This window comes from Strigops habroptila, chromosome 2 (genome assembly GCF_004027225.2).
Source record: "Strigops habroptila isolate Jane chromosome 2, bStrHab1.2.pri, whole genome shotgun sequence".
Taxonomy (NCBI): Eukaryota; Metazoa; Chordata; class Aves; order Psittaciformes; family Psittacidae; genus Strigops; species Strigops habroptila.
The window spans coordinates 97388531-97405686 of NC_044278.2; the positions used below are offsets into that span (position 1 = coordinate 97388531).

Below are 17156 nucleotides of genomic sequence, written 5' to 3' on the forward strand. Positions count from 1 at the left end.
ATGAAACCTCGTAAGTGTCATAAGATTTTTAATGTACTGCACTGCTGTTCTGGGTCCCAGGAGACATATTTTCCCAACTTCACTCCCTCCTCTGTGGCCTGGATTTGACCTTTTCACACGTCCCTACATGCTGAATATCAGAATATTCCACTTCTTCCTCATTCCCTAGCAAGACTTGGGCTCCTGGCTGCTCTTCACTGCTGGGGAAGATTCACATCACCAAAATCCTCTAAGAGGTCTGAGAGAGCCTCTGAAGCATGCTGCTAAGCTTCTGTTGATTTTCTTATTCTTTAAAAAGATTTTGTTTTACAGATTAAATTATTAAAAATATTATAAACCAGCTACATCATAATTGCTTAACATGAGAAAACCTGGGCCAGATTATCCAGTGTTTCTCCTGGTTAAGGAAAAAAAGCTTGAAGCAATGGATGGTTGTTTACCTCTAGCTCCTTCTGAATTGTTTCATCAGTATCAGTCAGAGTAATACTGTAGTCTTTTTGTCTTCCAGGTGTTCCCAATTTTACAGTCAGGTTGGTGGAACCAGTGTTCAATGTCTGTATGCTGTATGCTGACAGAGCTTCTAGGGCCACCACTGTGTCCTAAGTGAGAAGGAAATGCAAAACAACTAACAATTATGCCAGGTTATTTCAGCAGTATGTAAGATGACATGATCAGTAACGTGGAGCTATTCTTCAGTTTTATGGTTTTTGCTGCTTTGGAGGTTTCCTGTATCTCTCTATTTCTACGTGCGCAGACTATTCATCTCATTTTCCTGCTTCTTCTTTTATCATTTAAATTCTAAAACCACTGGAGTTCTGACCTTTGTTTATCATAAGTCTCCATAATGACAAAGAATCTTTGCTGGCTTATATCCATTTTATTTTGGCCCATTTTTATTAATGAGCAAAATTTTTAATGCTTCAGACACCAAAAAAGTTTGGGATTACAAGAAATCTGGAGAGGGACTTTTTACAAGGGCATGTAGGGATAGAACAAGGGGGAATGACTTTAAGCCGAAAGCGGGGAGATTTAGATTAGATATTAGGAAGAAATTCTTCACTATGAGAATGTGAGACACTGGAACAGGTTACCCAGAGAAGCTGTGGCTGCCACATCCCTGGAAGTGTTCAAGGCCAGGTTGGATGGGCCTTTGAGCAACCTGGAAGGCAGGGGGTTGGAACCAGATGATTTTTACTGTCCCTTCCAACACAACCCATTCTATGATTCTATTATTAACTGTTATGATGCTGTCAAATCTAAATGAAGAAGTCTTTATGAGGCTTCTGTTTAGTTCCCTCCCCCTGAAACCCCACCCAGACTGTTGGTCAGGCACCTGTGTGGAGCAGTATCCTCCACCATAGTTCCTTCTTTCTGTCAGCCACGTAGCGATAGGCTTTGCGTACTCAATGTCTTTCAGGAGCAATGTTTGAAGCAATGCATAGGCGGTGGTTTCCACTGAGACTGCATCATTGCCATTTCCCCAGTAACGTTGCTGCTTTGCTGCAAAAATAACTCAGTGCTGAATCCCCTTGGTAAAGACATTTGCCCAAAATAACTATTGTTCTACACATGAGATATTTCATATCATAATGCTGAGTAGCTGTCATAAGAGCAACAAACCATTTGGACAGTAGAGATAATGGAAAAGAAAACCCTCAATTTTCAATTTTGACTTGTCCAGCCACCATAGTCTAATGATGCCATTGTACAGTGATGTCCCTCTGACAGAGTGGTAGCACTGTGTCTGGTGGTCCCTGATAGATAATAGTATTACTTATGCCCAGAAATCCAGTCTTGATTAAAGAGAAGCATATTGCTTATCCTTGAACTATAGCTATTAAACCATAATGTATTACCAAATGAATCAGGAGAAATTAATAGTGTGGCAGTGCAGCCACATAACCAACTGACTCAGCATTGACCATAGCCACTGAGGGGAGAAAGAGGTGACAACCATGTGAAGCTAGAACAAAGCACTCGGAACTGCCGGGGGGCTGGAAAAGGCAGCTTGTCTCTTGATCACAAATCCAGTCTGGACTACTGTCATATGTAGCTGTTCATTCCTATTTACTAATCAAAAGTTTCTTCTTTCTCGTCTGGCTTGGACTTTTTTTTCTTTTTTTCGTGCACTTGAGGGGTGTGGAAACTTTTGTAGTCAGCAAGAGAAGAAGAAAAGTTAGATGACTATTTACCATGATTCTGTTCAATTCCAGCGTCAGATGAGATGACAATCCGAACTTCACAATCCTAAGTTGTTACTTTATAGTGATATTAATTATACAAATGACATATTACACTTTCAGCATTGATATATTCAATTATGTAACTTAAGTATATTACCCATGCACATACATGCCTCTATAAAACTAAACAGTCTTCATTTACTTGAATTTGGTTTGTTCATGTAAGAGTGCTCAAAGTTCTTTAATTAGGAAAAGTGCTTTCTAACTGAACTTTTAGGAATGGTTACCAGTACCTGCATCAAAAAAAGAACAGCCCCTTAATTTTTCTTTTGCAGACTGTGCTTCTTCACTATCAGACTGCACAAGTGTCAGAGCATAAGCAGTGATGGCTGTAGAATAGCAGTTAGTATTTCTTGAAAGTTTACTTTTCATGTAAGCCACTGCTCCTCTAATCGCTTGTACCTGTGAAAACAGAATGGATCCATTTAAAAAGGTCATTCAGACCTACTAACTGTTACTGCTGGCAAGTGTGTTAGGAAATTAGAATATTTCACTGTAGTAATCTTTGAGACAATTTTAATAATTTTATAAAAATATAGTGATTAAAGCTATTGATGATGGAGCATGTAGGTCAAACCACCTTGTACATTAGGCCACAGCATCTTTTCCTATTCACCACAGATGTAAACAGACTTTTATTTCTTTATTTGCAGTACTTAAAGATAGCAGGGTGGATATGTTGTTTTGCAATAGCCTTCAGACTTAAACAGTCAGGCTACCTACCACATCAGGTGACTTGAAGACCTGTAGAGTCTGTTGCAGTGCTATAGTTACAAAGGCTGTCAAAGCCAAATCCTCTTCTGCTGACCCAATGCCACCCTGAAAGATGAAACATGAAAAGGAAAAGTTAAACGTACATGTATACATTTTTACTAAGCACAAGGATCTCAGGATCAGACACTGGAAGCTGCTCTGAGGTCTCCATGCAGCTTCTCTTGTCCAGGTTGAACAGCCCCACTGTTCTCAGTCTGTCTCCATATGGGAGCTGCTCCAGCCCCTGCTCACCCTCGTGGCCTCTTCCGGACTTGCTCCAACAGCTCCATGTCTTTCTTATGTTGAGGACACCAGTAGCAGTGTGAGGCATGCCTGCCCATGGCAGGGGGGTTGGATCTAGATGATCTTCAGGTCCTTTCCAAACCAACCCATTCTATGATTCTATGATTAATTTTCTAAAAGTGCTCTAGAGGCATAGATCAGCTACAAAATTATCTAAGACTGCATCAGAAGATAAAGGTGGTGAAGTGCTAGCTGTGCATCTCTGACACAACAGACCTTTTAACAAGTTATTTTTACATTACAGATTTTGTACTTCTTACATTATAGATTTCTTTTCTTTAGATACATTTTTTGTTACTCAACAACTCACAATATTCCTTTAAATCCCTAACAGCCCTAAATGTGCAATAAATTCTTCTAAATATGGATGACCTACCTGCATAGTCCTGTCCAATACTGGGTGATGGTCATGGAATGAATCATCTGTCTGCTGTTGATCGGTCAAGTAGGAAATTGAGTTGCGTATGTGACTGTCTTGAACGCCAATGTATTCTCTGCTCCTTGTGAGTACTTTAACAATGAATGCAGTTAACCTGCACAAAAGAAAATTTTCCAAACCTGTGCTGGCACATATTTATAGAAGAGTATATTGACAGGAAAAGAAACATACTAACTTTGTACATAGACTCACATTCAATACAGTGCACTCATTGGAAGCCAGTGAGCTATCACTTGTCACCAGTGTGAACATTTCTGGTCTGTGGCAAATGCAAAACAATCGGTTGCTCAATATAAATCTCCTTCATTAAGGACTAAACATGCTCAGAGACTTACAGGGCTGATCATCTAAGACAAAGGTATACAGGCAGCACCATGCCCACCAGAATTTGAAAATCCATCCCCCTAGATCCAACTTCTGATGCATCAAATGATAATAGAGTTATTATGGGGGGAAAAAAATAAAAAAGAAAAGTACACTTACCATACACTACTGGGAGTTTTTTTAAATGCTCCATAGGATCCATCTGACTTCTGAAACTCAAGAATTCTAATATAACCTGCATGAACAGAACAGCACACAACTGTTCAGAGAATACACATATTTCTTGGGCATTTTGATACCTCACTTGTATTAACAGGGACATGTTCAGTATTGACTAGTGGAAGAGTACATGGAGGTCTTCACTGGTACATTAAAGAGGAAATGATTGTATCAGCAGGCCTTTGACAGAAAAAACACTAGGCTTAGAAGGTGCTCTGTCTTGTTTGACTTAATTGAGCCATGAGAATAGCCTGAAAACTGCAGGCATCTGTAGATACAAAGCATTTTCTGTGTAGTGAATCTTGGGAAACTTATTTCTTATTACTGAAAATTTTTCAAGCTGTTGACTTTATGGTGCATAGAAACATATACAAAATACATACAAACCATCATCTCTTGGGTCAGACATAGGCTTAGAAATCATGATTTGTGGACTCTGATCTTGACTGCTATTATCTTGTCTAAGTCTGTATCATACCTACACAACTCATTTTCTACTTTGGTGAACTTCAGTAAGAATCAATAAAAGCATAATATAGGGACTAAGTGCTCCTGACAATACCAAATACTCATCAGGAGGACCTTATGTCACTTTAGGCAATCTTAGATAAATAAGCAAAGATCTCCTTTCAGCTACTGTTAGCATGTTTTTGTCTCTGTTTATACCCTCATTTTTCACTGATGAAATGCGTCACATGTCCAAAGATCTTGAAGGCAGGTGCACTATATTGCTTTATGCCATGTACACACCACTCTAGTTAGAAAAAGCAGTTGTACCTGCTACGATACTGATAACTCTCGGGCTCTATGTTAGTACGTGTGAGCTGGAACACCTCTGCTTCCACATGCTGTGGTCCTGGCTTTGCTGTACATTTAACGCCAGTTTTGGATCATGACTTCAAGTGTGCTCGTTAAGAAGCAGCCTTGCAGCTGTCCTCTCCGTAAGGAAACTCCCTCCCTGGGTTGGTCTGAGGCTGTTGGAGTCATTCTAGCTCATGTGACAAATACATGAGTGTGGAAGAGAAAGTTTCAATATCATGATTACCAACCACTGGAAGTTTCCTTAGTGATACTTCTCTTGCCAACTAGAGACATCTCCAGTGGAGATATCTCCATCTCAAGTGGCCATCCTAAGCACTGTCTATGATCCATGGGGAGAAATAAGCACTTTTAGGACATGATTTGTCTTGATCTATTTTCCTCCTCTACATTAGGAGGAAATGAACAACTGGCCTTTGCTGTCCATTTACTCTGAAAAGAGCTGACATTGATCAGCTCAGATTTTACTTTCGACTTCTAAATTAGACAAGAGAGAGGGTGGACTGTAAATGTCAATACTGCACAATGTCAGATGCGTGCAATTAATTAGTCTTCTAAATCCTCCTCATCAGCTCTGTTCTCATGTCTGTCTTCAGATTATCAGAGGCATTTTTGTGTGTCTATGTTAACGCAGTGCTCACTCCTTTGGCAAGTATCAATGGTTAGTGTGCAATGAAAAAGGATAACAAAGATGCTGTAGGTTGCTCTCTGGTTTTGTTTTTGTTGAGTTTTTTTTGTTGTGTTTTGGGTGTTTTTTCATACCTTTTTCAATCATGCTAATGGCTTCCTCCTTCTGTTCAGGATTAAAGTTCGCCCACTGCTCACTGGCATTCAAGTACTCAATAGCATAGACTGCAGGGGCCATTTTCACCATTGTTTGCTCTGCGCAGCCTGTAGGCACTTGAATAAGTTTCTCAACTCCATTGAGACTAAGACAATTTCCAACAGACTCGTCCATAATATTTCCTGTTGTAAAAAATACAAGCCATAGTACATGTCACATGTAAAGCTGGCTGGTGCAACATGAAGAAAGGTAATACTAACTATAGGTTGGCACTCCAGCATGGCCAGATACTTCTCATTGTTAAATACTCTTTTCAGCTACCCAAGACTTTGTAAAGATGGAGGAGAAAAAGGTGCCAGGCCCTTAGAAAGCTGGAGAAAGGAAACTAGAGTAGTGAAGGAGCATGGGGGAGAAAGAGTCCTGAGACTAGTGGAGACAGGAAAGCAAGGAAAAGGGGAAAGACTGGTGCTACAGGTTGGGGCTGAAAAAGTCTTGTCAAATCAGACCTGATCCTCCTACAGAGGGCAAAATGATTGTGCCTTAATCACCCCAAACATTTCACAGAGTTTAATTTGTTTTCCCTCTCTGCAATTTTCTCATTCAGTGAATTCAAGCATCCCCATACCTTAGAACAGCGATTTGAAATGTAAGCCAATAGCCATTGTGTCTAGAATGCACTATCTTTCATTTTCTGGGAAAAAATATTTTTATCATTAATAAGAGTACTTGCTAGTAGATGTTTTTAAAATACATACGCATGAACATATATATATATATATAAAATTATTTGATTAAATGAATATATGATTGTAGATATCTTCCCTTTAGAAAAACAGAACTTCTACATCAGAGTCTGGCATCCATATTTCTAAAGACTAAAGCAGTTTTCTACAGACCTATATGCAGTGTGAGGTTATTATAGAAGGAGAACCCTTCCCTTCTCCTCTGGCCTTCCCATAAAGTCAGGCTGGGCACAGTGAGGCAGGAAAGGACTGCATAAAGCTTTTTATCCAGTACAAGTGAGAAGGAGTAATTAGAAAGAGTAAAGGTACTGGATCAGCCTTGGGGCTGTTTTGTTTTGTGACCTGGTCATGTAGCACAGCCCATTTGAGTCATAGCAGAAAAAGTAGCAAGGAACGGGGACTTGACACTCAGGAATGAGCAGCACAAAGTGGCATGTTTCTTGTCACTTATGGAGAGGTTATTGACAAAAAATTACATTTACCTTTCAGGCTAACAAACACGTGACTATCAGAATCTGGTACCATATCAGATGGTCTGTTCAAGTCCAGCGTATGGGACTTTGCTGTAAACAAATAGTAAATAGAGATCTACATCTAGGCTTTTTAAACCTAAAAACATAAAGTGCAATTTTAGAACATGCTTTTCATTAAACATCTCACAACTGATGGCAATTACAACAAAAATGTCATCAGAAATGTTAAATGGAAATTTATGAAAAGAAATATACTTATCTTTTTTAAGCTGATTTAATTTTCAGTCATTAGCAATATTTTCTGGCTTTAAATGAGGCTTGACTTTAATAACTTATAAGAACCATTAGTAAATTAAATAGATGCCTACTTAATATTTAAAAAATGCTACCTTGAAACACAGAAGTAATACAAATCAATTATAAACATTTAGAATTAAATTATTTTTCTTTCTTGAGTCTTTTGCTGTGTATTGGATGAAGAGATTTGTGACAAGTTCTAGTCAACCAAAGCAACACTCGTACGTAAAGTATTTAACTGCACCCATTTGATATTTACACCAGGCTTTACATCACCTGTAACTTACAGTCACTGTTAATGCAAATGGTCTTTTCTTCTCTCTGTAAAACACCTTCAGCCTGTACAATTGAGGAAAGAAAGGTCAAAACTTTTGCAAGCACTCACAACTGAAAGGTGCTGCATGAAAGCTGCAATCTCTGCCCTTCGCTAGACCAGCAGGTGGCAGAAATAAGTAATTTTGGAGTGAGATTTCTCACCAGATAAATGTAAAACTAAAGCTTCAAAACAGAATTTCGTTTCTCCTAGCTGAACTGCTAATAAAATCTGACTTTTTTTTTTTTTTTATTATTGGTATATTTCCCTGGATGAAATTCCTTTAACCAAAACTAACCCAGAAAAATTAAACTTCAAAGTTTATTCTCAGCTTTGTGAGCTGTGCAAGTCAAGTTCATAGTTGGACTCATTTTTATAAACCTATCATCTATGAAATCCACCAAGTTCTGAGTTAATCTTGTTGATAAAACTCAAACTTTTTTCCTTCTGATTTCCATACATCCCTCTTCCTACAGTTTCTATTTTAATGAAGTTGTTTTTACAGATACCTTTAGTGTTTTGATGTAGCATTGAACTCTGAGACTGTGCTTATCTTTAGAAAAGTTATGGCATGTAACAACAGCAGGTTCCTGGCATCCCATGCCTCATCTTTACCTACACTACCCTGACATTAATGGTGCAAGGATTCATGTTTTGCATTTTTTGTGTGGATTGAAAATAGGCCTCAGTGGGCGACTTGGGTACTGTAGTGAGTCTGCCAGTCAGCGCTGACTCTTGAAAAGTCATCATTACATTTTTGTTTGCCTGTATGTATTTTACCCATGCAATTCTTAAGATTGAAGATACATTAACTAGAAGGAATAAAACAGGGTTTAACTTTATGGCTACCAGAGAGCATACCCTTCTCAAAATATCGCTAGAGGGACATATTCAATCTTGGCTTCATAAAGGACAGAAAATTTTTACAAATGTTGGTGAAGTAGGTGGAAGTTAAAGATTATGAGATGGGCACTGACTTCATGAAGGAAGTTTTTGCTGTGTCATGGGTAGAAGGGTGGCTTTTTTGCTGTAGAGAACAATTCTTTCCATATACGCTACACGCAAGCCCACCACAGGGTTAAATTTCTTCCCCAAGCTATAGCTCAATCCTTGCTGAGATACAGGTTTCCTGAGATTGCTTCTAGCCTTATGTTTCTACGATTTCACTCCCTGCACAAGAGCTCCATACATAGTGAATGTTATATTTGAGGAGAAACACGTATTCCCAGGAAAGTGTTCAAAAACCAAGTAGAAAAGACCCTTGGTGACATGGTTTAGTGGTGGACTTGGCAGTCTTGGAGTAAAGGTTGGACTTCATCTCAAAGGTCTTTTCTAACCTGGTTGATTCTTTGATTCATGAAGTGCCTGCCCTCAACAAGTTATACCTACCACAACTTTGAGTTTTTTCCTAATGCTATCACTGTGTCCAGAAGACGTCTCAAAAGTAACAATAGTAATTGGAATTTCTCCCACAGTCAGAGGGACAACCGAGAAGTAGGCTGGTGTTGCAGAGTTCCCTTTAGCCACCAGAATCTGCTGCACAGCCTTGTCCATAGCCTCTGTGGTGCACAGCCCCTTCGCTGCTTCCATTGTCACTACAACCTGCAGAGACAAAGCAATGCCTGTGATCAGCCTAGTGCACCACCACACAGGAAAAATAATCCAGTTCCACCATGTCTGTCTTGATAAGAACGGAAAATGAGAAACAGTTATAACAGGAAACTAGCTTTTGCTTAAAAAGCAAAATAAACAATGCAGACATTTTGCAAGACAGAAAGCGTTTTTCACTTCACTCTCCTGAATTTACTATTCTCCATTTATAAAACTGGAAAACTTTTTCACCAAGAAGTGATCAAATAACTTGTCCAAGGAGTTCCTGGAGTCTCCCTCTTTGGAGATATCATTATCTGACTGGACAAGGCCCTTGAACAACCTGATCTAACTGGACCTGCTCTGAACAAAAGGTTGGACTAAGACCACTGGAGGTCCCTTCCAACCTAAATCGTTCTATGATCCTATGGTCTGCTAATATTCTACATTGACTACTGCTGTGAAGGTAAATCAGACAGTATTTCTTCATTACACTGAATTTTCAATATAGTTTTGGCCTATCCCTGAGCCACAGGGAAGTGAGAAGGATAGTACGTTTTTATACATCCCAGCTCTACACCATTCAACACAGTTCAGAAGATGATGGTCAAGCAGAGCTGGCTGAGATAGGAAGAGATGAAAAAATAAGCATCAGCCTGAGGATCATGGAGGCCCTAAGCCCAGTGACAACTGTAGCCATATGCAGGGCTGGATAGGTGTCACATGCAGACAAAATGTGGCTTTGCATTACATGCACAATGAATTTTGAGGTTAACATAGGATTATATGCTCATAATTTACCTCTGTACCTTGTGTACCTGCTTTATCAACAGCTGTGTGTTGCCTGGATTGACAGGGAGCAAAAAAGTAGCTGGTTGCTTCAATGAAGGGGGAGAAGACACACCCAAACACGAGGAATTTGGCTGTGTAATATGGTAAATAAAATCCGTTTTATACAATAAGATTGATTAGCAGCTAGAACTGGGTCCTGTCCTTGGGCAGACTTTCAAAATGAGAGCATCATGTCTGCACTGTAGAAGGGCACTGAAAGGTGCTTGGATCATTTACATTAAATTATTACATAGCCGTACATCTAGCTAGCTAGATGTTTATAGCAAAACAGTTGGTGATAATACTACCTGGACATCATTGGGCAGGTAGTTATAAATCACTGCTTTTATTTCTAATTGTTCATGTCGTCTGACTGAGTATGGTAATCTCAGGGATACAAAAAAGGCCTTGAAAACTGCAAAGGTGTGGCGTTCAGCTATGCAAAATCCTGCATGAAAAAAAAAAGAGAGTTAAGAATTACACACTTAACATCAGCTGATAAAAACTTGAATGTTTAATCAAAACTCATTGTCTGGGCATCCCTGAGGTCAAGAGCAGGAGAGGGAGACAGGCATATCCAGAAAGCATTTCAACTCACCTGCTCTAGAGACCTATCTCAGGGATAGATGATTTCCCCTCTGCAGTCACTGCCATGGTTTTTGACTGGTAAAATTTAGCAGGAATGTTTGTAGGTTTTGTGGGTGAAATGTGGTATTATTACCATTACCTTTCTTGTGGCTTCCTGGCCATGTGGAATTTAAAATGAGATGGTTTATAGAATGGAAAGAATAAGCAACAGTTTTGATTATATAAATCATCCTCCTTCAAAGTCCACTTCTTGTTGTTTTTTTCTAAATACTAATAATTAAAAAATATCTGTCCCTCAATTTCTGGCTGGGCTTTAATATGGCATAAAAGAGAGGAGTAAATATCATGACCAAAACACTTTTGTGCTTTCCGGTACAGACTGTCTCACTCTGTCAACATAACATTTTACCTCTGTTTTAAAAAATATATGTTCTCTATTCATCTGTACAAAGAAACCCAATAAAATACCCAATACTTATACCTTTTTGTGGAGATATGCTTATTGCCTGAACTTCCCAGGTAGTTATAGAGTCAGGAGCAAAATTTTCTATACTAAGAAACACAAAATAAAATGTATTAGGAAGATTGGATAAAATGTAAACGTTATTTGCTGAAGTTTGAGTATTGTAAGGGAAAAAAGTAGTCCCTCAGTTGTGGAGAGAAAGTACTTGCAAATATTCTGAAGTCATCTGTATCAGATAAAGCTGATATTTATATACATTTTACTGTACAAATATAGACATATTCACCTGGTCATGTAATACAGTACCTATGATTTCCAGGGTTTTTCACTTCTTCAATATTCCACCACCAGCTCTCAGGAAAATAACTGCGCAAGTTGGGAGAGGTTTCATAAAACTCTTCTTCTTGGTCATCATAGTCTGTGAAAAAAGAGCCCGGGTTCTGTTTAAAGTCTTTGACTGCTGACCTTACTCTGTCTTGCAGGGAGTCAGTTTGTCAGAGAGAAAGCAGCATGAAAAATACTCTGAATGAAAAGACTTCACCTGGGTTTCATCTTGTGCATTAAAAATAAACAAATTTAAAAAAAGAGAAGCAATGACTAAATTGAACAAAAGGCTAATTCTTCTTTCCAAGAACAATAACTATACACTACCAAACATGAAAACATTCTGCTTTAGCAATGTGTAGCAAAGATGTTCCCACCATGCCATATTCGTGACAGACAGAGCATGAAAATTTTCTGAGAAAAATGGTAGGAGAAATTACACTTGGAATGTGGTCATTGTCAACACAATTTTTTTGGTTGGTTGGTTGGTTTTGGGTTGTTTTTTTTTTTTTTTTTGTTATATGAACTCCTGTTTGACCAGAGGAACTCTGTGGAGCAGAAAGGAGGAAAGGCAAAATTGTGCCTGGCTGAAGTGACCCCTTCTCATGAGGTAGTGTTTTGGAGGTACTGGGGTGTTATAACAGTAGTACCACTAATAAAATAGTCATGATTCTGAGATCACTCAGAGCCCTGAACACAGGGCTCTGTGCTCCTCTACAAACCCCTTCTTTGCAGCCTCCCAGGATGCAGGCAGGGGCCAACAGCTCTTCCATAAGGCTGTTCTGGTGGCTAGATGATTCCTGCCTTTTCTCACCCCAAGAAGTTATTTATCCCAGTCTGTACACACAACAGCGTACAGTTGTGACGATGCAGTAGCAGCACTGAAATACTGATGTGAAAACTTCCTCCTCGGCCCAGAGCATTAAATGCCCCTTAACCCTCCATTACCACCATAGGAAAGGTATTTTTCTGTAAACAGGTGCATGCCACTGTTCCTTACGTCGTGCCAAGCCCACTCTGGTCCTAGTCCACTTTTCCTTCCTTCTGAGGGCTGTGGCTTTCTCACAGCAGTCCTGGAAGGCTCTTCTGCATTCAGGGGAGCCAGCCACCTTTGATAGCCTTTTTGCACAAGAAAACCCCATGGGATTTAATTTCATTCCATCTTGACAGCACTTTTTTAGATCAATGTTTTGATATTTTCTGGCTGCAACATAATAAAAGCCCAAAATTAGTGCTGTAGAAGAAGCATAAAGGTGTTCACCATGCTCATTCCTGTCATTCTCTGCAGTTAGTTGTTATTGCAACAGTCCACCTTCAGCTGGGGACCTGTTCTCCATTCTGAAACCAGTCCACAAACACAGGAGGAAAGCATGGGCCCTATGGCATTCTAGATATTCTATTCTAAGCTTTCTCTTCAAATTCAGACTATGAATTATAAATGCCTCCTTGGCAGACCGGAATTAGATATCTTGATAGAAATAGCCATGGCAGTGTTCTCCTTGAATAAAGAGACCAATTCCAGAAGTAGGAAAGATTCTAGCTTTAAGGCTTCATGTCTCCTGCAAGGCAATATAGATATGTGTACACTGTGGTTTTTTGGGGGTTATTTGATTTTTTTTGTCATTTTGTTTTGGTTTTTAGACCAAATATTATACTAGCTCTTCTCTCAATTGCAGAACAAAATACCAAAGCCAGCACAACTTCAAAGCAGAATGTAAAGAAAAAAAAAATACAATCTATAAAACATTTTCTGGCCACACAAATAGTTTTGAAAAACTTTGAAACCATGACTGATTCCATGATGTTATCTAGTAGAGATACTTCACATTTAGGATTATAAACTGATGAATTAGTTTTCTTCTCCAGCTGGGCCACTCTTTGGTTTTTTTGGTTTTTTGGGGCTTTTTTGCATTATTATGATAAATGATGCATCGGGTCTCACGACACAGTATACACACTTGTGCTAGATTATGTCACTTAATGCAAGAAGCAGGACCGTGAATATCTTAGTATCCTTTACTATCTCATCACTTCTTGCGCCCTAGATCCCAGCCAGATCACTTTGACTCCCCCTGCTAAGACTTTCAGGCCACCCAGGTGAACAGACATACCGAGTCCTGACATTTTCTTCTGAAAATCCAAAGATCTCTTCTGCTTTTTGGTAACTTGGAGGCATTTATAGCCTGGGAAAGCAGAACAGAAGAGCTTGTTCATGATACTATGACAGTAACAGCCTGATCATTCAGTTCATTCATGGAAGACCAATCTTAGGACTTATTCATAGAAGACCCATATTTTGACAAGTTGCCTTACAGCCCTAGCCAACTGCTGCCTGCCCCAGCTAAGCTGGGCACCAAAGTACCAGCAGCCATGATCTGGGCTAACTGAGCTGCCAGCACTTAGTGGAAGAACAGAAGTAGAAAAAATCCACAGGCAAGGAAGATTTTGCAACATCACGATAAAACGTTTCTGGTGTTTGAGCAGTCAGTCTCTCCAGATCTATAATGATCTTGTACAAACATGTAAAGTAAAGGGCAGGTTGCACTTACCTTCCCGAATTTTGGATTGAATTGTATCTGATAAAAATGCCAGACCAACATCAGTAAAAACTTGAGCACTATCTGCACCACCACCTGCAGAGCATCCAAGATCATACGAATTCATAGCATTAAATACCTGCCAAATAAAATAGCATAGGTGGACTGTACACACTTGAAAAATTTTTGGTTATTTTTATATATATTAGAAAAATTCTTGTAGTCTTTGACGTGCAGAAGCAAGACAAATTGGTGATACAAGCTGTGATTGGAAACTGAGATTAAAGCTGAGAGATATTTTAGACAGGCAATGCTTTCAAGTAATACTTTTTTAATTTAAAAGCTTGGCTGGTGTAGCACAGAAATCCCTATCTTAAATGTATCATTCATCTTAAATAGATTCTAAATTGCAAAAGCAAAAACAGTTTCAAGTTTAGCAAAACTGTGATTTAGCAATTAATAGCCATTAATTAAATTTTTGATTCTCTCATTAGTCATGGAAATTTTTGCTTGACTAGTAGATATGATATTTCTTCTTACAGGTATCTTACTTTTTTAGCTGTAAGCTTATTTTTCTTGTTCAGAATAAACACTGCTTTATCAACCACAGCTAGGGCAACTGCTCCTGCATGGTCTGTTTCAATCTGCAAGTTGACTTTTTCTGTTGGTTCATATACCTCTTGTTCTGTTCTCACTTTGATCTAAATAGAAAAGATTGAAACAAAAATTCCATATTTGTTAATAAAAAGAGAAGAGTCTTTGGGCTGGGAATACTGTCAACAGGGATGTTCCTGTCTTAGGATGATTCTGTCTGGGATCCTGTGTTTTGGAAGATGTAGATGCACTTATCTCCTACTGGAGGACAATGTGGGGAGGTTAAAAGATGTGTCTGTGCAGGATAATTCATGCTATCTTTCAATGACACTTAAGCACCAATGGGAATTAAAAGTATGTGTAAAGGGTTTGCTGAACTAGGGCCTTCGCAATTTTGTTATTTTCCAGTGGAAACAAAATCACCATGAAATACAGCAAAAGACTAATTAATGTACAAAATTAGCTGTTTTAAACCAAGTAATAGTACCTCTTTTCTATCTCACACTTGAATTTTTCAACATGACTGCATTCAGATCTGGTTCATATCTGATGTAGACGCTTCTGTGGTTTAGGAGGACGTAGCCATGGTGATTATGAATAAATAGGGAATTGTTAATGGAAATGCCAACTTGAACATAACTGGGTTTTGTTATTGTACAAATGAAGAATTGGCTTGTATGTTAGAGATGGATAATTTTTGTCGAAAGCTTTTTTTTTTTTCCCCAATGGACTATCACATTCTTTTTCCAAATCCACCTTTTTCTTTTTTTTAAAAATAATTTCAGACAGCTGACACTATTCAGCAGTTGTGTTTCACACTATTGGGAATAATTGTTGTGTCTTTTTTGATTTTTTTCATCTTGCATTATGGTACCAACATGAGAAGTAGGAAGGTGAAAGAAAGGCTTAGAGGGACTCCTACTTTGTCCACACTTCATTTTCTAATGTAATTTTTTTTTTTTTTAAGTGCTTTAGTCCCAGCTAGATCTTCTAGCCAGAATCCTGACAACTCCTTTTTTCAGTAAAAATTGAATGTCTTTCACTTTTTAAGTCCAGTCCTGCACTTGCTCTGCTGATACCCCATGTTTTTGTTTTTATTTTGGAATACAATAACGAAAACTACTTGCTTTGAAAGTACCTTTCCTTCACAGACATCCGTAACATCCACCCATACAGAATCAGCAACAATCTCTCGATGGCCCTCATTTCCAACGAAGTAGTAAGCTAAAAAGCGAAAGGCGGGCACCATTTTCTTGGTGATTTTAAGGTTTATTATTTTGCTGGAGGAGGGGATCCTTCCCAAAAGCTCAACTTGTCCCTTTGTCACAACCTGCAGGGCAGAAACAAACAGAAATCAAATATAGTGAATACACAGTAAACTGGGCATTATATTGCATAATTTTCTATGCATATATAGAATTTTCCAAGGCCATTTCTGCTTAAAATTTATTTTCTCCCAATGACACTTAATAGTTTTAGTTCCCAACCTGCACACCAATAGCCTGGAGGAGATCAGCATACGGTGCTTCTAGCATAGGAGCGTGGTGATAAGGCCTCTGCTGCTCCGATCCTGAAGCCCAGGTTTGAACGCAAATCTGCCACTCTCCACTCAGTCTTACAGCTCGAAAGGGGGCCCCAGATGGCAGTCTTATTTTTGCCTTCTACAATAACAGGTCATCACCTCCAAAGGATATCATCTTTGTTAAATCTGTAATCAGTACTGAATCTTTCAGGTGGTGTGGAAGGGTTGAAGCAGGAGATTTCACCCAAAAGTATTATTCAGGATAAAGTACTATAGACTGGCCCACAACTGATTTCAGCCCATTTCTCACTATTCCTTTCTCCCTGTGTTATATTAATTATATTCATGGATGGTCAGAGTGGTAGAAAACAGACACAGTGGCACTACTGATAGTGCTCCTCCCTGAACAATATACATACAGCTTTCCTAAACACACAACGAATGGCCTTGAGAAAGAAACAAAAACATGCTGCAGCCTGGTCTGAAATCCTCACTGCCTTTGTGTAGATGACCAAAGTTTGGGAGAGAGCCTCACCATTGAGCTCTAGCAGTGCCTTCCACCACCCCTTCCACATACCTTGTCTGCCCAGCACTGCACCTTCCCAGAGCTCGGCAGCAGCAATTCCAACCCTATGCTAAGTCATCCAACGAAACCCCTGAACCTAAATTTAACTCCTAGGGATACAACTATTCCTATATATCAGAGCCCTATTAAAAATAAATGGGAACTGGTGCCTGTGGTGCTTATCATCCTGGGAAATTTAAGCTGCCAAGGAAAATTAGGACAAAGAGAGGAAGAAGGGGATTAAACAAATTTGATGTTCAACAGATTCACTCCTGGAATGTATCCACGAACACATTTGTCTCCTTCAGCAAAATAAATACTTTTCATTCTTTGTCCTGGCTGAGCAGAATTGTTTCCTCGCTTTTCCACCTATAGAACTGGTTTTCAGGCCCAAATTCAGGATGCTATTTAGGGCCGTAACAACCAGTGCCT

At 39.0% G+C, this 17156-nt stretch overlaps 1 protein-coding gene across 3 annotated transcripts in view; it reads right to left on the minus strand.

Annotated features, from left to right (window-relative positions):
- LOC115603618 (complement C4-like) overlaps positions 1–17156 on the minus strand; it is a 53566-nt gene that overhangs the window by 13506 nt on the left and 22904 nt on the right. For all 3 annotated transcript variants that reach the window (XM_030475612.1, XM_030475611.1, XM_030475613.1), the window contains 18 exons: positions 15776–15967; positions 14595–14744; positions 14056–14182; positions 13618–13689; positions 12507–12710; positions 11489–11600; positions 11201–11271; positions 10440–10579; positions 9100–9312; positions 7685–7736; positions 7110–7190; positions 5863–6066; positions 4222–4297; positions 3676–3832; positions 2967–3062; positions 2477–2645; positions 1334–1500; positions 441–599 (listed from right to left, as the gene is read on the minus strand). In XM_030475612.1, coding sequence (XP_030331472.1) covers positions 441–599; positions 1334–1500; positions 2477–2645; positions 2967–3062; positions 3676–3832; positions 4222–4297; positions 5863–6066; positions 7110–7190; positions 7685–7736; positions 9100–9312; positions 10440–10579; positions 11201–11271; positions 11489–11600; positions 12507–12710; positions 13618–13689; positions 14056–14182; positions 14595–14744; positions 15776–15967 — 2442 coding nt within the window. The remainder of the gene's footprint in view (positions 1–440; positions 600–1333; positions 1501–2476; positions 2646–2966; positions 3063–3675; positions 3833–4221; positions 4298–5862; positions 6067–7109; positions 7191–7684; positions 7737–9099; positions 9313–10439; positions 10580–11200; positions 11272–11488; positions 11601–12506; positions 12711–13617; positions 13690–14055; positions 14183–14594; positions 14745–15775; positions 15968–17156) is intronic.